At 40.3% G+C, this 27,047-nt stretch overlaps 1 protein-coding gene across 3 annotated transcripts; it reads right to left on the reverse strand.

The window, feature by feature from the left end:
* Positions 1-3,189: 3,189 nt before the first annotated feature.
* On the reverse strand, positions 3,190-26,966 carry SIRPD (signal regulatory protein delta). Of its 3 annotated transcripts, XM_004061678.4 has the most exons (4): positions 26,506-26,966; positions 20,603-20,950; positions 6,086-6,241; positions 3,190-3,386 (listed from the first exon to the last, which is right to left on the reverse strand). In XM_004061678.4, exons 1-4 carry the CDS (start codon positions 26,576-26,578, stop codon positions 3,370-3,372), a joined length of 594 nt encoding a protein of 197 aa, XP_004061726.2. In that variant the 5' UTR covers positions 26,579-26,966; the 3' UTR covers positions 3,190-3,369. The 3 variants fall into 3 exon arrangements, 2 of the variants coding, with proteins under 2 accessions (XP_004061726.2, XP_055228384.1); XM_055372409.2 differs by lacking the exons at positions 3,190-3,386; positions 6,086-6,241 and adding an exon at positions 18,353-18,508; XR_010132264.1 differs by lacking the exons at positions 3,190-3,386; positions 6,086-6,241 and adding an exon at positions 22,467-23,205 and having other exon boundaries at positions 20,815-20,950.
* Between the last annotated feature and the right edge of the window lie 81 nt (positions 26,967-27,047).

Raw genomic sequence — 27,047 nt, forward strand, 5'->3', positions numbered from 1 at the left:
GGAGTTCTCTTTTTGTGAAACGATCTGCTCTTTGGTGCCCTACCCTGAAAACTCTAGTCACTTGGCCTCTGTGGACATCCAGTTCCTTCTTAACAACTCAGGGAGAACTTCGGGCTCCACCTGAGTTATGTCTTTCTGCATGGTGGTCTTAAAGCCTTCTCAGAGAGTACTCTTGGGGCAGCCTTAGGGCTCGCTTCATTTGTGTCCCATTTCACAGGGATCACTGTCCTTTGTTGCCTGGTATCCAATGTCTTGTCTACCATGTTTTAAATAATTTGCCCAGATTTTTAGCAAGAGAGTAAATCCAGTCCCCATCACTAATTTGGTAGAAGTTGCCCCAATTATTTAATTTAATTTTATTTTGCTATTGTACTATATGTTTGTCTTTTTTCACTGTATGTTCTAACTGGTTTTTCTTTGTATATGTGAAGGTTGTTGATTTCTGTTTGTTGATTTTATAACTTACTATGTTACTTAAATTATCTTGTTTTTTTATAGCAGTTTAATGTTGATTCTATTAAGTTTTCCAGATACCATATCATCTACAAAGAGAGATAGTTTTCCCACTTCCTTTGCAATTAATATGCTTTTTATTGTTCTCTCCTTCTAAAAGCATTGACAAATACTTCAACGTAATGTTAAATACTATTAGAAATGGTGGGCATGAGTTTGAAGACTGCTTAAGTATTCTACTGATTCTATCTTTTGGAGATGTCCCTAGTAATGCTGCAAGTCCTCCTGTTCTGGAATGGCCCAGTGGCCATTTCTATGCCTCCTGCACAACTGTTATCTTAGGGTTTCCAATCCCCTATTCCTAGTTCTCATTCTTACCTTTTTTTTTGTTTGACTCCTATTTTAGTTAAGCATAAGAGGGTGTAAAAAGCAATTCTTGATAACCTTGCGAACTCCATAGATTGTCTGGGTAAATGATTTTAGGTTGGAAATAATTTTCCCTAAGAATTGTGAAGGCACTATTCCTTGTATTCTAGGGTCTAATATTGTCCTTAGGCATCTCATGCTGGTGTAAATCACAGTGCTTTGTGCGTAACTTTTTAGTTTCAATTCTTTAAAATTGTATGACATTCTCTTTGTCCCCAAAGACTACCTACCATTCTCCTTGTTTCTCCATGGCTGTAAGCTAAAATGTGAAAGTCCCCTAAATTATCTTGATGTATGTTTCTATGGTTCTATGGTTCTGTTACAGTAAATTATCACACTCTTTTTTTTTAAAAAGAATCATAATAATTAATTCACCAATACAAGTACATCTAAACTAACTGTTGGGCTTCCCAGGCTTTCCTTTAATGGGTGCTGTTTAGAGTCTTGCAAGGTTTGTCTTCAGCCATGATTGAATCAGCCAGGACCAAACTCGAGAATACACGGAACTTATAGAAACAAAGGACAAAATTCAAGAAATGTAGGAATTACATATTCTATATCAATAATCTACATGTGATTCTTATAATTTTCTGCCTCAATAAATTTATCATTCATATCTTATGGGAATCTACGGTTCCATGCTTCTAAGATCATGTTTTTAAGTTTAATTGGTTGTAATATCCTGAGTACTAATGATATATAGTAATATAATAATTATTATACAGCAGGCACTCTTCTAAGTGTTTTCCACTTATAAGCCCATTCACATTTATAATTCTTATAACAAATCTATGAAGTGGATACTATTGTTATCCCCACCTTAAACACAAGGGAATTGAGGCACAGAGAATTTAACATTTTGAATTAAGAATCTTAATTAAGAATTGAGGTCACATAGGCTGGGCATGGTGGCTCATGCTTGTAATCCCAGCACTTTGGGAGGCCGAGGTGGGAGGATCACTTGAGGTCAGGAGTTTGAGACCAGGCTGGCCAACGTGGCAGAATCTGGTCTCTACTAAAAAAAACCCAAAAAAATTAGCCGGGCATGATGGTACATGCCTATAATCCCAGCTACTCAAGAGGCTGTGGCACGAGAATCACGTGAACCTGGGAGGCAGAGGTTGCAGTGAGCTGGGATCACGCCACTGGACTCCAGCCTGGGCAACACAGAGAGACCTTGTAAAAAAAAAAAATAGAATTAATGTCACATAGCATGTAAATGGCAGAGCAAGAAGTTGATCCCAGGCCATCTGGCCCTGTAGTCTACTTTTACCCACTGTGCTTTGTGGGCCTTTGGAAGCTGTAAGATTCTAAAGAGTTAGGAGTCTATTGATAGATGGAGCTGGGGTTACATTTCACCCTGCTCCTTCACTGTGACCTCTCGCTATTCCCATCTTCTATTCATAATCTTGGCACAAGGGCTAACAAAGAGGGAGCCTTAGGCTAGGCTCCCAGGGATTGTAATTTGTTTTAGAACAATGCGCTGGATTTCTAGGGATCTGTACTCCACCATGCACAAACATCTGGGTGCCTTGTCCAGACTTAATCTCCATGTTAGGCTTCCTTTCTGGCATTTCACACAGTAGTAGGTGCCGGCTCTGCTGGTGTGATGCTTCTGATACGGATGGAATAGTTTGTGCTGTTTCTCTTTGTGATGTCTGAAACAGTTCTTATCCAGGGGAAGTTGCCTTCTTTTTGACTGCAGATTAATTCCCGGCCTGGTCCAGCTCCTCTGAACCACTGGATGAGCCCTACCGGGATCAGGGAGGTCACAGTGCAGCGCAGAGTGGCCGCTTCTCCAGCTGCGACTGACACGGACTTCTCAGGCTGAATTACCCGCAGCTCCTCCTCACCCGCAGCTCCTGGAAGAACACACGTCAGCTCCAAGCTGCAGCTGGGGATGAGGCTGCGGTCCAGGTGCCTGGGTTCAGATTGCATTTGAAGCCCCATTCATTCATTCTTTCCATATCATGTATTAGCTTTTAGGATGGGCACATTTCTTAACTGGGTATCAAGAGACATAGAGACAAGATAGACAGACAGCCCTTGCTAAGGACACAGTCAGGAAGTCAAAAGAGAAGAAATACTTCTAGAAAAGATGTTCAACAACACCGGTAATCCAGTGAAGTGCATAGTTAAACCACACACAAATTGCTAACGTCCATGACAGACTAGCTGGAAAAGTTTAAAAAAAAAATGTACACAGGTTTCAGCATATGAAAGTTAGAGCACATTTTCAGGCTGCAATAAATAATAGAGGCAGGTTGGTACCAAGGCAAGCAGAGAGGTCGATGAAACAGAAGACAGAACCTGGAACTGGACCCCAGTAAATAGACGGATTTATTGTACGATCAAGCTGGCATTTTATGTCAGTGGAAGAAAGTTCTCTTGAAGAAGGCAAATGAAACTCCTAAAAAGTAGCTGTCTCCAGGGAGACAGATGAGTATGGGGGCTTTTGTTATTTACTTGTACGTTCCTTCCCTGTTTGGATTATTTTGACAGCAAGCCTGAAATACAATAAAAATAAAATAAAATAAAACATTTCTCCCTCCTGCAAGCTAAGAGCAGACACAATTTTTAGAATATTAGCTTAGCAAACATGAAAAAGATTGCCAATTTTCTGTGTTGCTAAGGGTGTGGCAAGGCAGGTGCTCCCACATACTGCTGATGGGAATGACAATGGACACAATCTCTCTAGATGGCAATGCAGCATCACAGTCATGATCTTATGATCTATGTCCATGTGACAAACCCATATTTAAACAAATAAAGTGGAGATACTTTAACCAAATCTGTTTTGGTCCCAAATGTTCAAAATACCCCCTGTCCATTGCTGCTGCTTCTGTGCTGGGTGTGGTGAGATAATATATTACTGATCTTGAGACACTCACGTTTTATTGGGAAATGGCTTTTGAAACCAAAAAACACTTTTGAAATGCAATTTCCCAATAAAACTCATACCCTTTGATTTAGTAATTCCTCTTTGACGGCCTTATTCAAAAGAAACAATCAGACAAGGGTGAATATGATTTGTAAAGGAATGGTAATCATAGTATTTACAATATAGAAAAGTTTGGTGTATGGCCCATGTCCAAGAATAGGAGTGAGTTAGGTAAATGATGGTACAACCACAAAATGGAAAACTATGTAGAGATTGAAATGATAATGTTGATGTATATATTGGGGATGTATTGATGATGTTGCAGACACATATATATTTACATAGAAAAGGGTCCCCAATTTATCGAGTAAAAGAACAAATAAACCACCATATTTTGTGTAATCTTATTTTTGTTAAAAGTTCAATGTATCTAGAAGCAGCACAGTGAAGAGGTCAAAGTAAGAGCTAGTGGAGTCCCATTGACCCAGGTTTCAATGCCTCCTCTATTGCTTGATTGCTATAGTTTAAATATTTGTGCCCTCCAAAATTCATGTTGAAATTCAATCCTCAATGTGCAGTATTGAGAGGTAGGGTCTTTAAGAGGTGATTGGGTCATAAGGACTCTGCGTTATTTCACAAAGTAATGGATTAATGGGTTATCATGGGAGGGGAACTGTTGGTTTTATAAGAAGAGAGAGAGAGACCCAAGTATAGTATGCTAGCATGCTCAGTCCCCTCACCATGTGATACCCTGTGCTGCCTCAGGACTCTTTAGAGAGTCCTCACCAGCAAGAAAGCGCTCACCAAATGTGGCCCCTTGACCTTGAACATCTCAGCCTTTATAACTATAAGAAATAGGTTCTTTTTCTTTATAAATAATCCAGTTTCATGTATTCTATTCTAAGCAACAGAAAAAGGACTGACATTGGTGTTTTACCTTGCGAAAATAACCTCCCTGAGGCTCTGTTTTCTTATCTATGTAATGTATACAATGTGGAAAGTAAAACTTCTCTTGCAATTTTGTTGTGACACTGAAACCTGAAAATCTTTGAGAAACACTCAGGACTGTGCTCATAGAAGGACTTCTGTGAAATGGGCTTTCCGTTCTTAACTGCAAGTCCAGGAGGCCAGGCTCCAGCCCCGACAACCTGGTGATTCTAGGAAGCGCACACCCTTCCTTGGCTTTCAGTTCCTTCTTCTACCAAGCCTGATGGACCTTTCTCAGTTCCCATGGCTTCTGTGAGTTCTAAGTGAAGACATAGACTTGCCAAAGACACAGAGTGAGAGTTGCAATGGCCGGATGCAGCAGGACTATTTTCGTGGGCTCATATTTGCACTTATTAAGCCCTAAAAGTCTGTAACAACCAGAGCTCACATAGGTGGTTCTGTGTGCTACACATTACTCCAAAAACTTAACTATATTAATTAACTAGTTTGATTCTCACCACAACTTTATTGGAAAGGCATTATTATTTATCCCGATTTCACAGACAAGAAAACAGAGGCACAGAGAAGTTGAGTAACTTATCCATAGTCAAACAGCCTACAAATGATGAAACTTGGATTTGAACCCCGGCCTGTCGTTTTTTTTTTTTTTTAATGCCTGTGCTTTTAACCACTTTATTAGTTGGACTCCAAATTGAGATGGTAACACCACTGGGAGAAGGATGGTTGCCTCTCCTGACTGTGCAGATCATCTTTGGAGAGAAGAGAGTAGACAGGCGGGAGAAACACCCGCATCAAGAACGTAATCCTAGGTTTCTGAGATTCTGGGAGACTTACTAGTCTAAAAAGGACCATTTAGCAATTTTTTCTAATAGTTCTACATTGCATGTGTAGTACTTGTTGTTATCTATCTATCTATCTAATCTATCTATTAATCACCTATGCATCTATGTGTACTCATCTTAATGACAGCATCCCTGTCTCCCTCCTGGGGACCAAGGGGTCAAATGCTGCTCCTCTACTTCTTCTCTCAGGATGGCATCAGGTCCTGCAGGTCAGGCCTAGGGGGTCGTGGAACCTTCACAGGACATCAGGGATGTGGGAAGTGAGAGGGACTGGGCACCCCTGTCATGGGGAAATGCCTGGATGGGAGAGAAAGCAACTCCTCCAAGCAAGAAGAATTCTGGAAGGATTTGTTTTGGAGACACTAGTTATAAAACAAACTATTTAGGGAAGTGCCTTAAAGAGGAAGGGGTGGCAAAGAAAGAGGCCCTAGAACAACAGAGATTCATCCACCCAACTGCAGGTGGCCAAATGGTACCGCCGCCAAACTCAGGAGAGCATCCCTGCATCATGGTACCTGAGGGTGGGGGCACTCACCTGTGAGTCCCAGCAGCCGGAGGCAGCAGCAGGGATGGACGAAACAGTTTGTGCTGTTTCTCTCAGGCAGGGCCGAGAGGTAGGAATGGGCATCGTGGTGGGCCCTGGAGCCTGCTCTGCCTGTAGGTCTGTTCTTGGGAGGTCCTGGATTCTGCTCTGCTGAGAGAGGCAAAACTATATCTTCCATGATATAAGAGGAAGTTACTATGATGGGAGGAAAGGGCTGTAGGATTATGACCGTTCCAGTTTCTAGATTGTGAAATAGGAATCAGACACAGGCTAATAAGTTACTGATATAAGGGTCCCAAGGTGCTTGGAGGGGCCCTGGCAGACACCCTTAGGGCCTAGGCTGTGCTCTTTGGGCCCCTCACTTTGTGTCAGGTGTGCTGGTGACCCTTCCTCATCCAGGAGCCCAGGAACAGGGTCTGCCATAGAGAACGGTGTGTCCAGCCTCCTGTGATAGTCCAAGACCTGGGCTCAGATGAGCTGTGCAGCTAGTCAGGAGGAGGGCTCCCGGGGATGGGGCTTCACAGGTGTGGATCCCTGTTTTTCCCCACTCCAGAGGTGTCAGTTGTAAAAGTGAGCCTGAAGCCATGTCTGATGGGAGGCTTTGGCTCTTCAAAGTACGCTTACAGGGGAAGTGACTTTGAGTGAGCAAGGAGTTCGATCTTGGGAGGAGGAGGATAGTTTCTGCTTTAGAGAAAAGGGGAAGAAGCCTGTGTGTGTCAAGCGGGGGGTGCAGGGCCTTAGTGTGCTCATACTGCAGGAACAGTGACATGCAGAAACACAGCTGGGAGGAGGAGGGGTATCTCTTTCTTCTGTCCCTAGTCTGGGGCCACCTCTTGGGAGAAGGGAGTGGAGGAGCTGTAGAAACACTCACACCAAGAATACATCTCCTCTCCTCCTTCTGAGCAGCAGCCACCTGCACATGAAATCACATTCAGAGCCTCTAGCCATGAGCTCATCACTTCTGTGGGCCCAGTGCCAGACACTGCCTCCTGTGACTCAGTTTCCCCACTGCTCCCCACCCCTGCCTCCTTACCAGTGGCTGACCGGATGTTGGTGATGAGAATGGTGATGAGAAGGGGTGGAATGAAAGGGGCCAACCAGCGATGAGATTTGATTGCTCTGTAGCATGATGAGTGTCCCTCTCCCCTCGACACCTTATTCTAGCTTGTTAAACATTTTTTCTGAGAGGGATTTCTTGACAAGGAACGGGCCAGAGTGTTCCATTTAGCACTCATTGTTCTAACTCTAATCCCTGTCTTCACTGATGACAGATTCTATTTTCTAGAGCTGACTGCAACAAGGTCCCTCTTCACTCATGCTCTTCGACACTCCTCCCATGGAGATGTAGGCATATGTTCCCTCCCCCTGAGTTTGGGCAGGTCTGTGACTGCAACCGAAGGGATGCGATGTGACTTCTGAGGCTAGACCATAATAATTCCCTGTGTTTCTACCTGGCTTTCTTGGGATACTCATTTTTGGAACCTTGCCACCATGCTATGAGGAAGCCCAAACTAGCATGCATGAAGAGATCACATTGCAGGGACACATGTAAGAGTTCTAGCTGACATCCCAGCTAAGATGCAGCCAATATCCATTATCAATCATCAGACATGTAAAAGAAGAAGCTTCCAGATGATCCAGCAGTTGAGTCATCCCCAGGTGACTTTCCCAACTGAGACCCCAGGCAACATATAGCAGTACCTGTACCCTGTCTGAATTCCTTACCCACAGTGTCATTGATCATAATAAGATGGTTGTTTTTTTGACCTTGTGTTTTGGGGTGTTTTGCTATGCAGCAGTAGTAACTAGACAGCACCCTTGGCAACATCCTCCCCACCCCCACTGACCACACTAAAATGAAACCTTCGTCATTGTTTTAGTAAATTGTTGTAATGGATGCTTTCATTACTGGGTTTCAATCATTTTTATTTTTCTGATATAGGGATTTAAGGCTATAAATTCCAAGTACAGCAGTAACTACATGCCTCAAGTTTAATGTGCAGTATTTTAATTATTGTTTAGTCCAAAATATTTTCTAGTATCTGCGGTAATTTCTTTTTTGATAAATCAGTTATTTAGATTATTTCCCAAATTCCTAATGTATGAGGATTTTCTAATGATCTTTTTGTAAATATTTATAGTTTAATTCCACAATGATCAGAAAACATATAATTTTGATATTTCAAGATTTGTTGAGACTTGCTTCTTGACCAAGCACATGATTAATTTTAGTTAATATCTCACATGGGCTTGAAAAGGATATGTGTTTTTCAGTTGTTGGGTGCAGTGCTCAATTACATCAAATTTGTTAATCACATTGATCAAATCTTTTGTATCCTTACTGACATTTTGTCTGCATGTCCTCCTAGTTACTGAGAGAACTGCTGTGGTAGTCAGCCTTTAAGATGATCTCCAGCTCCTGGCATTCACACCACTATGTAATCCCCTCCTCTGGATCTAGTGATTCACTTCTAATGAAAAAGTAAAAGTAACAGGATGTCACTTCTGAAATTAGCTTATAAAGAAATTGTGACTTGTATCTTCTTCTTCCCCTCTCTCCTGCTTCTTGAGGAGAAGCAGCTGCCATGTTGTGAGCTGTCCTATGGAGAAGCCCATGTAGCAGATATCTGATGTCTTCAGCCAGTTGCCCGCAAGGATCTGAGGCCTGCCAATAGCCATGGGAGTGAGCTTGAAGTGGATTCTTCTCCAGTTGAGCCTTTGGATTATTGCATTATTGGCAGACACCTTGATTGCAGCCTTAAAAGAGACCTTAAACCAAGGTCACTCAACCTAAACTATGTCTAGAATCCTGACTCACAGACACTGGGAGACAGTAAGTGTTTGTTGTTTGAAATCACTAAGTTTCGGGTAATTTGTTATGCAGCATAGGTGACTAATACAGATTTGTTAAGAATCTGGTAGCATAATTGTGAGAAGGCAATGTGAAAATGGAACACAGAGAGATTTAAAGACACTGGCCTTGAAGATTTATTCTATGCTGCTGACAGGCCAGGGATGCTGGCAGCAAACCAGAAGCCAAAAGAGAAAGGGAATATGCTCTCTCCTAGAACCTCCAGAAGGAGCAGTTCTGCTGATGCCTTGATTTCAGTCCAGAGATGCAGATTTCAGACTTCTGGCCTCTAGAACTGTGAGAGACTAAATTTGGTTTTTAAACAACTTTATTGAGATGTACTTCATACACCATACAATTTACACATTTAAAATGTACAATTCAATATTTGCAGATATTTGTCTGTAGATATGTGCAATCATAACCACAGTCATTTTGAACATTTTTATCATCTCAAAAAAGACTCCATGCCTTTCATGTAATAACCTCCATTTTCCCTATCTTTCCACCATCCCCCAAATCATAAGAAATGTTCTGTCTTTAATCTACTTTCTGTCTCTATAGATTTGCCTATTCTGAGTATGTCATATAAATGGAATTATTTAAAAAAGTGATTTTTTAAATTATACTTTAAGTTCTGGGATACATGTGCAGAACCTGCAGGTTTGTTACATAGTTATACATGTGCCATGGTCATTGCTGCACCCATCAACCCAACATCTACATTAGGTATTTCTCCTAATGCTGTCTCTCCTCTTGTCCCCCACCACCCAACAGGCCCTGGTGTGTGATGTTCTCCTCCCTGTGTCCATATGTCCTCGTTGTTCAACTCCCACTTATAAGTGAGAATATGTGGTGTTTATTTTTTTGTTCTTGTGTTAGTTTGCTGAGAATGATGGTTTCAGCTTCATCCATGTCCCTGGAAAGGACATAAACTCATTCTTTTTTATGGCTGCATAGTATTCCATGGTGTATATGTGCCACATTTTCTTTATCTATCCTATCATTGATGGGCATATGGGGTGGTTTCAAGTCTTTGCTATTGTGAATAGTGCTGCAATAAACATACATGTGCATGTGTCTTTATAGCAGAATGATTATAATCCTTTGGGTATATACCCAGTAATGGGATTGCTGGGTCAAATGGTATTTCTAGTTCTAGATCCTTGAGGAATCACCGCACTGTCTTCCACAATGGTTGAAGTAATTTACACTCCCACCAACAGTGTAAAAGCATTCCTATTTCTCCACATCCTCTCCAGTATCTGTTGTTTCCTGACTTTTTAATGATCACCATTCTAACTGGCCTGAGATGGTATCTCACTGTGGCTTTGATTTGCATTTCTCTAATGACCAGTGATCATGAGCTGTTTTTCATTTGTTTGTTGGCTGCATAAATGTCTTCTTTTGAAAAGTGTCTGCTCATATCCTTCGCCCACTTTTGGATGGGGTTGCTTGTTTTTTTCTTGTACATTTGTTCATGTTCCTTGTAGATTCTGGATGTTAGCCCTTTGCCAGATGGATAGATTGCAAAAATTTTGTCCCATTCTGTAGCTTGCCTGTTCACTCTGATAATAGTTTCTTTTGCTGTGCAGAAGCTCTTTAGTTTACTTAGATCCCATTTGTCAATTTTGGCATTTGTTGCAATTGCTTTTGGTGTTTTAGTCATAAAGTCTTTGCCCATGCCTATGTCCTGAATGGTATTGTCTAGGTTTTCTTCTAGGGTTGTTATGGTTTTAGGTCTTACGTTTACATCTTTAATTCATATTGAGTTAATTTTTGTATAAGGGGTAAGGAAGGGGTCCAGTTTTAGTTTTCTGCATATGGCTAGCCAGTTTTCCCAACACCATTTATTAAATAGGGGATCCTTTCCCCATTGCTTATTTTTGTCAGGTTTCTCAAAGATCAGATGGTTGTAGATGTGTGGTGTTATTTCTGAGGCCTCGGTTCTGTTCCATTGGTCTATATATCTGTTTTCGTATCAGTACCATGCTGTTTTGGTTACTGTAGCACTGTAGTACAGTTTGAAGTCAGGTAGCATGATGCCTCTAGCTTTGCTCTTTTTTGCTTAGGATTGTCTTGGCTATACGAGCTGTTTTTTGGTTCCATATGAAATTTAAAGTCATTTTTTTCTAATTCTGTGAAAAAAGTCAATGGTAGCTCGATGGGAATAGCATTGATTCTATAAATTATTTTGGGCAGTATGGCCATTTTCACGATATTGATTATTCCTATCCATGAGAGTGGAACGTTTTTTGTTTGTGTCCTCTCTCTTATTTCCTTGAGCAGTGGTTCATAGTTCTCCTCGAAGAGGTCCTTCACATCCCTTGTAAGTTGTATTCCTAGGTATTTTATTCTCTTAGTAGCAATTGTGAATGGGAGTTCACTCATGATTTGGCTTTCTGATTGTCGATTATTGGTGTATAGAAATGCTTGTGATTTTTGCATATTGATTTTGTATCCTGAGACTTTGTTGAATTTGCTTATCAGCTTAAGGAGTTTTGGGGCTGAGATGATGAGGTTTTCTAAATATAGAATCATGTCATCTGTAAACAGAAATAATTTGACTTCCTCTCTTCCTATTTGAATACCCGTTATTTCTTTCTCTTGCCTGATTGCCCCGGCCTGTACTTCCCACACTATGTTGAATAGAAGTGGTGAGAGAGGGCATTCTTGTCTTGCTCCGGTTTTCAAAGAGAATGCTTCCAGCTTTTGTCCATTCAGTATGATACTGGCTGTGTCATAAATAGCTCTTACTATTTTGAGCTACATTTCATCAATACCTAGTTTATTGAGTGTTTTTAGCATGAAGGGTGTTGAATTTTATTGAAGGCCTTTTCTGCATCTATTGAGATAATTGTGGTTTTTGTCATTGTTTCTGTTTATGTGATGGATTACGTTTATTGATTTCCATATGTTGAACCAGCCTTGCATCCCAGGGATGAAGCTGACTTGATCATGGTGGATAAGATTTTTAATGTGCTGCTGCATTCGGTTAGCCAGTATTTTATTGAGGATTTTTGCATCGATGTGTTCATCAGGGATATTGAACTGAAATTTTCTTTTTTTGTTGTGTCTCTGCCAGGTTTTGGTATCAGGATGATGCTGGCCTCATAAAATGAGTTAGGGAGGAGTCCCTCTTTTTCTATTGTTTGGAATAGTTTTAGAAGGAATGGTATCAACTCCTCTTGTATCTCTGGTAGAATTTGGCTGTGAATCCATCTGGTCCTTGGCTTTTTTGGGTTGGTAGGCTATTAATTACTGCCTCAATTTCAGCACTTGTTATTGGTCTATTCAGGGATTCAACTTCTTCCTGGATTAGCCTTGGGAGGGTGTATGTGTCCAAGAATTTATCCATTTCTTCTAGATTTTCTAGTTTATTTGCATGGAGGTGTTTATATTATTCTCTGATGGTAGTTTGTATTTCTGTGGGATCAGGGTGATATTCCCTTCTTCATTTTTTATTGTGTCTATTTGATTCTTCTCTCTTTTCTTCTTTATTAATCTACTCTATCTGTTTTGTTAATGTTTTAAAAAAACCAGCTCCTTGATTCACTGATTTTTTGAAGGGTGTTTTGTGTCTCTATTTCCTTCAGTTCTGCTCTGATCTTAGTTATTTCTTGTCTTCTGCTATCTTTTGAATTTGTTTGCTCTAGCTTCTCTAGTTCTTTTGTGATTTTAGGGTGTCTATTTTAGATCTTTCCTGCTGTCTCCTGTGGGCATTAGTGCTATAAATTTCCCTCTAAACACTGCTTTAAATATGTCCTGGAGATTCTGTAAATTGTGTCTTTGTTCTCATTGGTTTCAAAAACTTATTTATTTCTGCCTTAATTTCATTATTTACCCAGTAGTCATTCAGGAGCAGGTTGTTCAGTTTCCACGTAGATGTGCAGTTTTGAGTGAGTTTCTTAATCCTGAGTTCTAATTTGATTGCACTGTGGTCTGAGAGACTGTTATGATTTCCATTCTTTTGCATTTGCTGAGGAGTGTTTTACTTCCAATTACGTGGTCAATTTGAGAATAAGTGAGATATGATGCTGAGAAGACTGTATATTCTGTTGATTTGGGGTGGAGAGTTCTGTAGATGTCTATTAGGTCTGCTTGGTCCAGAGCTGAGTTCAAGTCCTGAATATCCTTGTTAATTTTCTGTCTCATTGATGTATCAAATATTGACAGTGGGATATTAAAGTCTCCCACTATTATTGTGTGGGTGTCTAAATGTCTTTGTAGGTCTCTAAGAACTTGCTTTATGAATCTGGGTGCTCTTGTATTGAGGGCATATATATTTAGGATAGTTGGCTCTTTTTGTTGCATTGATGCCGTTACCATTATGCAATGCCCTTCTTTGTCTTTTTTCATCTTTGTTGGTTTAAAGTCTGTTTTATCAGAGACTAGGATTGCAACAACTGCTTTTTTTTTCTTTCCATTTGCTTGGTAGATCTTCCTTCATCCCTTTATTTTGGGCCTATGTGTGTCTTTGCATGTGAGATGGGTCTCCTGAATACAACACACCGATGGGTCTTGACTCTTTATCCAATTTGCCAGCCTGTGTCTTTTAATTGGGGCATTTAGCCCATTTACATTTAAGGCTAATATTGTTATGTGTGAATTTGATCCTGTCATTATGATGCTAGCTGGTTATGTTGTCCATTAGTTGATGCAGTTTCTTCATAGTGTCAATAGTTTTTACATTTTGGCATGTTTTTGCTGTGTCTGGTACCAGTTTTTCCTTTCCATATTTAGTACTTCCTTCAGGAGCTCTTGTAAGGCAGGCCTGGTGGTGACAAAATCCCTCCTCATTTGATTGTCTGTAAAGGATTTTATTTATCTTCATTTATGAAGCTTTTTTTGGCTGGATATGAAATTCTGGGTTGAAAATTCTTTTCTTTAAGAATGTTGAATGTTGGTGCTCACTCTCTTCTGGCTTGTATGGTTTCTGAAGAGAGATCTGCTGTTAGTCTGATGGGCTTCTCTTTGTGGGTAACCCAGTCTTTCTCTCTGGCTGCCTTAACATTTTTTCCTTCATTTCAACCTTGGTGAATCTGGCGATCATGTGTCTTGGGGTTGCTCTTCTCGAGGAGTATCTTTGTGGTGCTCTCTGTATTTCCTGAATATGAATGTTGGCCTGTCTTTCTAGGTTGGGGAAGTTCTCCTGGATAATATCCTGAAGTGTGTTTTCCAACTTGGTTCCATTCTCCCCATCACTTTAGGTACACCAATCAAACGTAGGTTTGGTCTTTTCAACATAGTCCCATATTTCTTGGAGGGTTTGTTCATTCTTTTTCACTCTTTTTTCTCTAATCTTGTCTTCATACTTTATTTCATTAAGTTGATCTTCAGTCTCTGAAATCCTTTCTTCTGGTTGATCGATTCAGCTCTTGATACTTCTGTATGCTTCATGAAGTTCTCGTGTTGGGTTTTTCAGCTCCATCAGGTCATTTATGTTCTTCTCTAAACTGGTTATTCTAGTTAGCAGTTCCTGCAACCTTTTATCAAGTTTCTTAGCTTTCTTGCATTGGGTTAGAACATGCTCCTTTAGCATGGAGGAGTTTGTTATTACCCGCCATCTGAAGCCTGCTTCTGTCAATTCGTCAAACTCATTCTCCATCCAGTTTTGTTGCCTTGCTGGCGAGGAGATGTCATTCTCTGGAGAAGAGACATTCTGGTTTTTGGAGTTTTCAGCTTTTTTGCGCTGTTTTTTCCTCATTTTCGTGGATTTATCTACCTTGATCTTGGATGTTGGTGACCTTTTGATGGGATTTTTGCATGCTCATCCTTTTTGTTGGTGTTGATGCTATTGCTTTCTGTTTGTTAGTTTTCCTTTTGACAGTCAGGCCACTCTTCTGCAGGTCTGCTGGAGTTTGCTGGAGGTCCACTCCAGATCCTGTTTTCGTGGGTATCACCAGTGGAGACTGCAGAACAGCAAAGATTGCTGCCTGCTCCTTCCTCTGGAAGCTTCATCCCAGAGGGGCACCTGCCAGATGCCAGCCAGAGCTCTCCTGTATGAGGTGTCTGTTGACCCCTGCTGGGAGGTGTCTCCCCATTAGGAGGCACGGGGGTCAGCGACCCACTTGAGGAGGCAGTCTGTCCCTTAGCAGAGCTCAAGCGCTGTGCTGTGAGATCCACTGCTCTCTTCAGAGCCGGCAGGCAGGAATGTTTAAGTCTGCTGAAGCTGTGCCCACAGCCGCCCCTTCCCCCTGGTGCTCTGTCCCAGGGAGATGGGAGTTTTATCTATAAGCCCCTGACTGGGGCTGCTGTCTTTCTTTCAGAGATGTCCTGCACAGAGAGGAAGAATCTAGAGAGAATAAGTGACCTTTTGTGATTTTATTCTTTAACTTAGCATATGCTTTCAAGGTTTATCCATGTTGTTGCATGTATTAGTATGTCATTCCTCTTCATAGCCTAATAATATTCCACTGTATGTGTAGATCATACCTTGCTTTTCCATTCATCAGTTGATAGATGTTTGGATTGTTTCTACCTTTCAGATAGTGTGAATGCTGTTATAAACATTTGTGCACAAATTTTTGTGTGAACATATGTTTTCATTTCTCTTGAGTAAATACCTAGGAGTGGAATAGCTGGGTCATATAGTAACTTATGTTTGACTGTTTGAGGAGCTGCCTATCTATTTTCCAAAGTGGCTTCACCTTTTTGCATTTCCACCTGCAGTGTATGAGGTTTACAATTCCTCTACATTCTCATAAACATTTGTTATCTGATTTTTGATTTTAGCTATCCTTATGAGTGCAAAGTTGTATTTCATTATAGTTTTGATTTGCATTTCCCTGAGGACGAATTATGCTGAGCTTCTTTTGATGTGCTTATTGGCAATTTGAATATCTGCTTTGGAGAAATTCTTTATATATTCTAAACTCAAGGCCCTTATCAGATATGTAATTTGCAAATATTTTTCCCATTCTGTGGGTTATCTTTTTACTTTCTTGATAGTGTCCTTTGAAGCATAAAAGGTTTTAATTTTTATGAAGTCCAATATATCTATTTTTTCTTTTGTTTCTCATGCTTTTGATACTATGCTTAAGAAGCCAATGCAAAATCTGATGTCATTAAGATTTATCCCTATGTTTTATTATAAAAGCTTTATAGGTATTTTTAGGCTTTCAAACCATTTTGAGTTAATTTTTGTATATGGTGTGAACTAGGGTTCAACTTCATTGTTTTCTGTGTGTGGCTATCCACTTGTTTCAGCATTATTTGTTGAAAAGATGCTTCTTTCCTCATTATCACACTTGTTGAAAATCAGTTGACCACAGATACATGGGCTTGTTTCTGGACTCTCTCTTTTCCATTGGTCTATAGGTCTATCCTGTTCCAGTACCACATTATCTTGATTGCTGTGGACTTGTAGTGAACTTTTATTTTTATTTTATTTATTTATTTTTAGAGATGAGATTTCACTACGTTCACCAGGCTGGCCTCAAACTCCTGTCCTCAAGTGATCCTCCCATCTCAGCCTCCCAAAGTGTTGGGATTACAGGCGTGAGCCATTGCGTCCAGCCTGTAGTAAGTTTTGAAAGAAAAACGTGTTATCCTACTTTATTTTTCAGGATTGTTTTGGCTATTCTGGATCCTTCATATTTCCACATGAATGTTAAGATCAGCTTGTCAATTTCTACAAAAAAGTAGGTTGGGATTCTGATAAGGATTGTGTTGGATTTGTAGGCCAGTTTGGGGGAATAGTGCCATCTTAACAATGTTAAATCTTCCGGCCCATGAAAATGGGAACATTTTCAATTTGTTTAGATCTTCTTTCATTTAACATTTTTTGTAGTTTTCAGAGTATAAATTTGCACTTCTTTTGTTAAATTTATTTTTATTTTTAGTGTTCATTCCAAGTGTGTGGAAATGTAATAGATTTTTGTATGTTGAACTATATTCTCAAGCTTGCTGAACTTGCTCAGTAGTTTGAATAGTTTTTTAGTGGGTTCCTTAGGATTTTCTATATACAAGAACATGCCATTTTTCAATAGGGATAGTTTTACTTCATCCTTTCCAATGTGGATTGTTTTTATTACTTAATTGTCTTGACTAAAAATTTTAGTACAATGTTGAGTAGAAATGGTGATAGGAGACATCCTTGTCTTATTCTTGATCTACTGGGGACAGCATCTAACCATCCTCATTAATTGTGACATTGGCTGTGGCTTTCGGTTTTGCTAAATATGATGTTAGCTGTGGGTTTTGCATCCATGCTCTTTGTCAGGTTGATAAAGTTCCCTATACTATTCCTAGTTTTTTGAGTACCTTTTTAAATAAAAGAATTTTAGATTTTACCAAATTCCTTTTTTTTATCATCTTGAGAGGATTATGTGGTTTTCTTTTTTATTTTATTGATATTGTGTTGTATTAAATTAATTGACATTCAGATATTAAACCAACCTTGTATTCATGGGATAAATCCCACTTGGTCAACATGAATAATGCTTTTTATACGTTGCTGGTTTCAGTTTGCTTGTATTTTCTTAAGGGATTTTTGTGTCCATATACATAAGATATATTTGGTCTGTGTTTTTTTCTTGTGATGTCTTTGTCTGGTGTCGATATCAGGGTAATTTTTTATTACTAATTTAATCTATTTCGTTGTTATAGGTATCTTGAAATGCTCTATTATTTTTGGGCCAGTTTTGGTAATTTTTATGTCTTCTAGGAGTTTGTCTTTTTCATCATATAAACCCAGTTTATAGGCACACATTTTTTCTTAGTATTCTTTAATATTCCTTTTTATTTCTATAAAGTTACTAGTAATGTTCCTTCCTTCATTTCTGATTCTAGTAATTTGAGTTTCCTTTTTCAATCTTCAGTCCAGCTGACTAAATAAACTTGAGAAGTTTTCAGCTATTCTTTCTTTGAATATTTTTTTCTGCTGTTTTCTCTTTCTCCTCTCCTTCTGCTATCCCTATTACATGTATGCGGTGTGCTTAATGATGGCCTACATTTCTCTGAGGCTCTGTTCATTTTTTAAATGTTATTTTCATTTAATTTTTCTCTGTTCTTCAGATTCCATAATTTATATTAATCTATTTTCAAATTTGCTAAATCTGCTTCTTCAAATCTACTGTTAATCCCCTCTAGGGTAATTTTTCTTTCAGTTGTTATACTTTTGAATAATAAAATTTCCATTTGGTTCTTTTTAATAATTTCTATCTGTTTATTGATATCTTCTATTTGATGCAACATTATCATGTTACTTTCTTGTACTTATTTAATCATGGTTTGTTTAATCATGTTTCTTTGAACATATTTGTAATGGTTACACCAAAGGCTTTGCCTGTTAAGTTTGACATCTGGTAGTCATAACAAGCAGTTTCTGATACCTTTTTTTTTTGGTTTGTTTTTGGTATACTTGTCATACTTTTCTGTTCTATTGCATGTCTCACTTTTTTGAAACTGGACATTTTAGATAATACATTGTAGAAACTCTGGATATTGGTCTTCCTCACAACCACCGAGGCTTGTTATTGTCATCTGCTTGTACAGTTGTTGAGTGACTGGATGGATTATTTTGGTGCAGTTGATTCCTCTTCTTTGCCATGGGGTATAGCCTTTGACAGGGAAAAGGGGGGTTTTGGTTCAAATATCAGACTTTTACTTTTCTTCCCCAGTTTTAGTAGTTTAAAAATTATTTCTTCATTTATGATATGCCCTTAATACTATTTCCAGAGCCTCTAAATATTTTTTAAAAATAATTTTCACCAGTTTCCATGGAGTGGGCCCTTGGAACTCCTTGTGCTGTTATGCCACCCATAATGGTCTATTTCTGTTGTTTTAAGCCATCAAATTTGTATCCATTACTTACACCAACTACAAGAAACGAATACATAGCTAAGTATTTTAAAAACATATGTATACATTTTTATTTATTAAGAAATGGCATAAATTTGGTACATTTCTGACTCAGAACATTTGAATGTTAATAAGGATATTGAACTCATTCACAGTATTCTCCCTCTAAACAGCTGTCATGCACTCCTATATCTCCACTCTAACTAGAGACTTCTTACTAAGAAGGAGGCAAAGCCATAAACCCAAAGGCTTCCGAGAAGAGTCTGCCTGGGTTCCAGTACCCATAACCTGGAAGACAAGCCCATTAACCTTTCAGAGGCTCAACTTCCTCATCTGATAAGGTAGGGTGTGGATCATGTGGTGGATGAACATATTTTGTTTTCAACCTGCTTAGCATTTGTTCCATTGGGTTGATTGGTTATCTCCCATGGCACCTCCTCTCCCTAGCAACAATGAATAAAATGTTGACAACATGGCATACAAAAGGCTAATGTGGATAGTTCCCTAGAACTCATTTGTGAAGGTTGGTAGGAAGAAGCTGTCTTTCCACCTTGGTTGTAAGATGGGGGAATGAATATCAACATTTTCTGCATTTATTTTCGCTATCATATATTGAAGGTTTATATGCAGCAGGAAAGAACAAAGCCATGAAGAGATGAGAGAATTTCAGAGAGCCACAGTCTTGGTAACACTAAGCCCTAAATCCAATCCTTAAGTCCCTGGTTCCAAAAGTTCTGCCTTGAATACTGTGAGGAACCCAGAATCCTCTGCAGGTACAGAATCAATCAACTCATATTTTTGGTTGAAATGAATGCATTTGATCTTCTTTCTTGTAAGTAAATGTTCTTCACTAATATAGAACATACTGGACTGGGCCCAGACCAACCCCACCTCTTTATTCCCTACTATGTACACTCCTGAAATCTCCCTGAGTTAGGTTCCTCATCTGTACAGTGAGTACAAGCATCCAGCAATTCAAATGTTGCTGTGTGGATAATATAGATGAAATGTTTGGAATATAGTAGATGCCCAACAAATGTTAGCATTATTGTATTACCAATTTAATAATTTCTCAGGCTGGATATTGCCCAGAGTTCACAGGGCACCACAAGTAGCAAAACACTAAGAAAAAGGCTTTGGATGCAAGGAAACATAGATTTGTACTTGCAGTTCAACACACTACAGCACACTGTGGGATATGCGACTTTTATCATTCTTGTAGCCCTTAGGACATTGTTGATTTAAGCAAATTGGCTTAGCAAGGAGATGTTTTCTTTCACATTATTAGAAGTCCAGAGGTGAGATTGGAACAAGGAGCAGTATGGTTGTGCAGATTGTCAATCCACACTTGTTACATATCTGCATTCATCTAGACTTTTTCTCAACCTTATTCCCCTCATGGTCATAAGATGCCTGCTTAAAGCACCTGGAGCAACACAGTTGCTTGTTTCCAGCCAACAAAGGGAAGAATTACTTTAGATTGCCAGATTTTTCTGCAAGCCTGTCTTTTTCTCTGATAGACCCAAACTGGCCAAGTTCAGCCCATATTTGAGTAAACCTCTAGCAGGGAACATGGAATTATCCTAGTTGGCTTAGCTTAGTCATGGGGGGGTGGATTAAATATTGAGAAATCAACCAAAATAGCTCTTATCACTCATCACTCAACCTTTTCAAGTCTTTTTTTCTTCCTGTAAAATACCTAACTCACAGCTTGCTGAGAGAATTAAAAAGATCAAATGTATGTTGTACCTTCAATAATATTTGGCACACAGCAATTATTGAATGAATAGAAGACATAACTGCTGAGATGATATTATACACCAGGGGGTATGGGGTATAGGAGACATACTCACCAGTAACAAACACCTGAGTGCCCCGACCTGATTGGTACTCCTTGATAGCTCTTCCTTTTATGAACTTCACGCAGTAATAGGTGCCAGCATCAGCAAGAGAGATTTCACCGATGCGGGTGGAAAAGTCTGTGTTGCCAGGCTTGGTGGTGTCTCCAATCTCTTTTACTCTGGGAAAGTTACCTTGTTTGAAATTGTAGATTAATTTCCGGTTTGGCCCTGTTCCCTTGAACCACAAGACAGGTCCATTTGGTAAGGTATCAGGTACGCTGCAACTCAAGATGATTGACTCCCCAGTTGATACAGTCTGTGACATCTCCGTTTGTTGCACATGGAACACATGTGTGGCTCCTGGAAAAAAACTGAAAATCATTTCTCATTTCCCCTGTTCTAGCTTAAGCATGGGTACAGGTCACAGTTGGGCCTCATTCATTAATTCTTTTAATGACATGCACAAATGCCCATGCACTGAGTAAAGAGAGGTCTTTGCGCATGGAGGCAGCTTCTCCCTAGAGTGCTGAAGGAGGGGAGTTAGTCCAGAAGACCAGATGTATTCCTCCTCAGTTCCATTCCTCAGCCCTCAACCGTGGTAAGAGGAGGACAGGGAGGGAGAAGGGGCAATTATCAATGGGTAATGTTTATGGAGAAAGACTAGTTTCCCTATCCATCTAATTGCCTAGAGTCACTTGGTACATTTGGAACTGGGTTCAAGTCCTGTCCCTCAACCCTACATCTCCACTGAGTTTGGGGTTGGCCTTCCTCTCTCCTCTGAAGGGTGATTAGCCTCGGAATTTGTAGAGAAATTCATGCTGAGAGATGTGCAGAAGAAGTTAAAACAATTAAAGAATGAGGTGGTCTTGGCAACAGCATATGGTTCCACTACTTATCTCTTCAAGAGAGAGAAGGGAGAGGGTTTCCTCTCCTCAACAAAAAGAGATTAGAACCTCAAGGGCCCTCTACAATTTTGGAGGTTCTCACCAGCCACCCTTTACCCTCCTACACAGTCATCATCACTACCCTACAATGTGTCAGGTCCTGGTAATAATCTCTCCTATTAAGCTTGGTTGTCAAAACCACAGACTGCCTAAGGAGCAGGTTAGAGAGAAAGGGAACTCCTGGCTGGCAGGGCCAGGAGGTAATGGTAGGAAGGCAGCCTGCATTGACATTATGTAACTTAAGGGAAACCTGTGGATTTTCCATTGCCATTTTGGCATTATGGATGTGTCTGGATTCAAGGGAAATATTACTGGGAAGGTCAGTTCTCCTGGAAGAACTGAGGGACACCTAATACCACTGTATTTCGTGACGTTAATTCAGAGGGTGGTGAGGAGAAGGAAATACTGGTTATCCTGGGAATAAAAATACTGGGAATTAAAGAACAGTGGGGCTGGGCATGGAAGTCTCAGGACAGACCTGGGAAAGTTCAAGTATCAGGGAATGACTCAACCCCTATGGGAAGGCTTTTTGCAAAAAAGACTTTGGAGAGATTGATATACAAGACTTCTCATTCTGGTCTAAGAATTCCCTAACAACAGGGCCAGGCCATGGTAGGAGATCACATCCACTCATTGACTTGTATGGGGAATGGGAGTGTGATCTCAGACTGGACTGTGGTGACCACTCAGGTACTTGCTATCAGGTCCCAATCACATTCCAGTTGGTAATAGGAAGGTGACTGGGATCATGGAGGCATGTAGAGATTCTATCTGCCTGAAGAGCCCTTTGTTTTGGCCCAGGAGATACTGGGCATTTTGGGGAAAACTTCACCTATGTTGAGATTCCATCAGAAGCTAAGATATAGCTGCTAGCATTTGTGACTGGAAGTTCAGGGTCATGGAATAAGTCATAATACACACAATGCATATACCTGGGCCCAGGTTTCTTCGTAAAACCTTAGAAGTCAGTCAGCCTTCTAGGGCCCAGTTTTCTTACAATTTAGGCCACGCAGTGCACACATGTAGTTGCACCTTGCATATCCAGTATCTTTTTATTTGTAAATGTCTCCTATGTCATTGGGTTCTGGTGGGGTTGGCATCAGAGAAGGATGTGGCTTGTCAACATAGCTTGATTCAGTATTTGGCACAGGTTGTCCAGAATGGCTCACTAGAAAGGCCATTGGTAGAAACCTAGTCTACAGGGTAGTTTGTGGATAAAGGAGCACGGTGTTCAGTATGTAGTGATGATTTGGTACATGGTGAAGGGTTTTAAAGATTCATCTTCATAAACCCAAGGAATAAAGTGCATCAGGCTGTCTTCACCATTCACATACACGATGGTGCCTGGACCAGAGAAAAACTCCATGTCAGGGTGTCCTACCCTTAACTTCACACAGTAGTAGGTGCCAGCATCCTCTGGCAACACGTCACTGATGCGAATGGAATAGTCAGTTTGATCAACCATTGTGTTTTCCACTGGAGTTACTCTGGGGAAGTGGCTTCCATTGAAACTATAGATTAATTGTTGTCCTGGCCCAGTGCTCTTGAACCACAAGACAGGCCCTTCTGGGGACAGAGCAGACATATTGCAGGCCAGGGTTAGGACATCTCCGGGATTGACTGACACTAAAGTCTGAGGCTGGTTCACCTGGAACTCTTCATCTGAAGTTCCTGGAAATAAACATGGAATCATCTCTTATGTTCTCTGTCTTGGCTCAAGATGCTCTGAGGGTCTGGTTATAGGTCAAGGTGGGATCTCAATATGATAGCTTTATTTCAGCATCATGTGATGGCACCAGTCATATAAAAATTACAATGCTGGGTGCCATGTGAGGTGAAGGGGAGGTACCAGTGTACAAATAGGAGAATGGCACTTTCCTTCTGCATCAGGATATGAGGATGGCCTGCAATATATTAGGCACTAAATAAACATATTTTAAATAAATATATGAGTACATTTTTATTAAATGAGAAAATGCAAAATAGAATTTGGGTCAGATTTTTCTAATTGTCTCAAAATCAAGGATACCGCCCCAAGCTAAGGACAGTATGTTGATAACCAACATACTGCATATGGAGTGACCTGCATATGAAGGCAGCTCCCTCCCATACCGGGTGTTCTGTGGTGTGAAAGGCCACTCATTCACCTCTCCCAGAGTAAACACTGAGGCATGCATTCTCAATGAAGTTGCTATTTTCCGTAAAAGGTCACAGTTGGTTTTTGGGGTGTAGGAATATCTTAGATATTACAATGGTTGGTTTGTCAATGATCAATTCTACCAAACAAAATCTTATTCCTTAGTACTTAATTGCTCTTGTGTATTCTTGGGCAGCACACAAGCCACACTGACATTGAGTTCATGGCAGATACACAAAATGTCTACAAGATAAGTTCTACAAAATTGCAGTTATTCACGATAGCCAAAATATAGAAACAACTGAAGTGCCCATCAATGTATAAAGGAATAAAAATGTGATTATACACACACATACACACACACAAATATGCAGTGGAATACTATTTAGCTTTTAAAAATCAGAAAATTCTGTCACTTATGACACCATGGATATTATGGTGTGAAATAAGCCAGGCACAGAAAGACAAATACCGCATGATCTTGCTTATATGTGGAATCTTGCTTATATGTGGAATCCAAAAAAGTCAAACTCAAAGAAGTAAAGGATAGAATGTGGTTACCAGGGTCTGGGGTGGTGGAGAGTTGGACAAGGAAATGGGAGATGCTGGTCAAAGCCTATAAAGTTGTAGTTAGACATGAGGAATAAGTTCTGGTGATCTATTGCACAGCATGGTGACTATAGTTAATGCATACTTCAAAATAGCTAAAAGAGTAGATTTTAAATGTTCTTACCACAAAGAAGTGATAAGTATGTGAGGTGATGGATATGTTAATTAGCCTGTTTTGATCATTTCACTGTGTAGACATGTATAAGAACATCACATTATACCACATAAATATATACAATTATTATTTGTCAATTAAAACCAAGATAAAATTTAAAAAACCATCAAGTTGTACACCTTTAAAAACAAATAAGTTCTACAAAACAATGGAGGACTTTATTTTGAATGGTTTTGCAGTCTTACTCGGTATATTCCTTTTCTATCGCTGAATAACAAATTACCACAAACTTAGTGGCTGAATACAACACATATTAATTATTTCACAATTTTTGTCCATTTGTAATTCAGATATAGCTTAGCTGGGTTCTCTGCTTCAAGGTCTCACCAAGCTCCACTCAAGGTGCCAGCTGGGCTGTGTTCTCATCTGGGGGTTTGACTGGGGAAGTGTTCATTCTAAGTTCACTCAGGTTGTTGGCAGAATTCAGGTCTTTGTGGTTGTAGGACTGAAGCCCTCAACTTCTAGGGGCTTCCCTCAGTTCCTTGCCATGTGGGCCTTCTCACAGGCAGTTTGCAACATGGCTCCTTGCTTCTTTAAGGCCAGAAGTTACAAAAAACTCTAGTGTGATAGATCTTACACAACCTAACATACTCAAGGGGGAGACAGTGCATCACTTTAGCCATATTCTATCAGATAGAAGCATGTCACACACAACTGAGATTACATAAGGGTGGGATAGTTGGGAGTCACCTTACAGTCTGTGTACCTCACCCAATAAGTACAGTTAAAAATTCAAGTGAGTTTTACTAGCTTTAAGTATCTTAAGTTAGCTTTTACCTAAATATTTTTAGTCATCCTTAACTCTCCAATGAATAAAAAGAGGAAGCTTTATAGTTACCCTTCCTATGTATAAAGCACAGACAGATATAAATGCAGTACATAAACCAACAAAGAATATATCTAAGTTATTAAAATTTCATGTTGAGGCTATTATGAGTTGAATTGTATGCCTCCGAAATATATGTTGAAGTCTTAACCACAAGTAGCTCAGAATGTGACCTTACTTGGAAATAGAGTTACAGAGGAAACCAAGTTAAAATGAGGTCACTGAGGTGGGTGCTAATCCAATATGGTGGATGTTTTTATAGGAAGTGGAAATTTGGACACAGAGACAGACATACATGGGAGTAAGATGATGTGAGGATACAGGGAGGGTGGTGCCACCTGCCATCCAACAAATGTTTGAGGCTACCACTGCTAGAAGCTCAGAGACAGACATGGAACAGATTCAACCTCACAGTCCTCAGAAAGAACCAACCCTGCCCACACTTCGATTTTGAATGTCTAGTCTCCAGACCTGTGAGAAAATTAATTTCTGTAATTTAAAGCACCCAGTTTGCAGTACTTTTTAAGAGCAGCCAAATACAGTGGCAACACAGAAATAAAAAACTGAATTTCACAGAAAGAAGTGTAAAATCTGCCAGGGGCCAGGTGTGGTGGCTCACGCCTATAATGCCAGCACTTTGGGAGGCCGAGGCAGGTGGAACTCTTGAGCTTATAAGTTTGAGACCAGGCTGGGCAACATGGTGAAACCCCATCTCTACAAAAAAGACAAAAATTAGCTGGGCATGGTGGCGCCTGCTTGTAGTCCCAGCTACTTGGGAGGTGGAGGCACGAGAATCACTTGAGCCCAGGAGGTGGAAGTTGTAGTGAGCCAAGATCGCACCACTGCACTCCAGCCTAGGTGACAGAGTGAGACCCTGTCTCAAAAAAATAAGTAAAGGTAAAAATAAAATAAAATAAATTACACGTCCTTTGATTCCAGAGGCTGGAGGGTGAGAGCTGCGATGGGGGCTGTGCCCAGCCCTGTGACCGTAGGTGTGAGTCCTTTACCTGAGCAAAGAGATTTGCAACAGACATGGCCACCGGGAGACTTTGTCAGAATTGGGGGCCATCCCAGTGTAGTCTTCTGAGTTCTGCCTATTCTCAGAACTCAGATAAGATTGAGAAAACTCTCCCAAAAGAAATTCTATGGGAACAGGTGAGGGAGAGTTCACTAAACAGGCAGAGGGGAGAACCCACCACACACATACACTGAGGCCCCACTCACCTGCCAGTTCAAGCAGCAGATACAGCAGTAAGGAAGGCAGAAGTGGGTGGAGTGGGGAGGCAGGGATGGGCATTGTGGTGAAACCTGGAACTTGCTCTGCCTGAATGTCTGTCCTGGAGATGCCCTTGACTCAGTGCTCTGAGCAGAGAAGACAGTTCTTACCTCTGTGATGTCAGAGGAAGGGGATTGCGATGAGAGGAAAGGCCAGGGGACTGGGACACTTTTTCCTTTGTGATTATAAAATTGAACAGACAAGGTTGCTTCAAGCTAGGAAGTTGCTGCTGGAAGTATTTAGCTTTGCTGGGGCTGGGGGGCTTGACACCCACAGCCTTATACTCCTTCCTGAGTTTCACCCCATCTCACAGGTTCTCCCCAACTTCATGGCCTTTGCCTGTCTAGGAGCCTCAGACACATAGGCTAGACCAAGGCCGCAACCACATGATGGGCAGGTATGGGTCTAGCTCCTGTGTGAGCTCAACATCTGGGCCTCTCTGAGCTGCACAGCTGAAGAAAGAGACAAGATGTCTATAGCCTCACCCACT

Source organism: Gorilla gorilla, chromosome 21 (assembly GCF_029281585.2).
Source record: "Gorilla gorilla gorilla isolate KB3781 chromosome 21, NHGRI_mGorGor1-v2.1_pri, whole genome shotgun sequence".
NCBI classification, from domain to species: Eukaryota; Metazoa; Chordata; class Mammalia; order Primates; family Hominidae; genus Gorilla; species Gorilla gorilla.

What these genes read in the sequence shown, in the direction of transcription:
- SIRPD (XM_004061678.4), bottom strand. Translation starts at nt 26,578, where the DNA reads ATGCCCATCCCTGCCTCCCCACTCCACCCACTTCTGCCTTCCTTACTG. An exon ending in TCTGCTGCTTGAACTGGCAG is followed by an intron (nt 20,951 to 26,505) that starts GTGAGTGGGGCC and finishes GTTTTTTTCCAG; the next exon opens with GAGCCACACATGTGTTCCAT. An exon ending in CACTCAGGTGTTTGTTACTG is followed by an intron (nt 6,242 to 20,602) that starts GTGAGTATGTCT and finishes CTCTCTCAGCAG; the next exon opens with AGCAGAATCCAGGACCTCCC.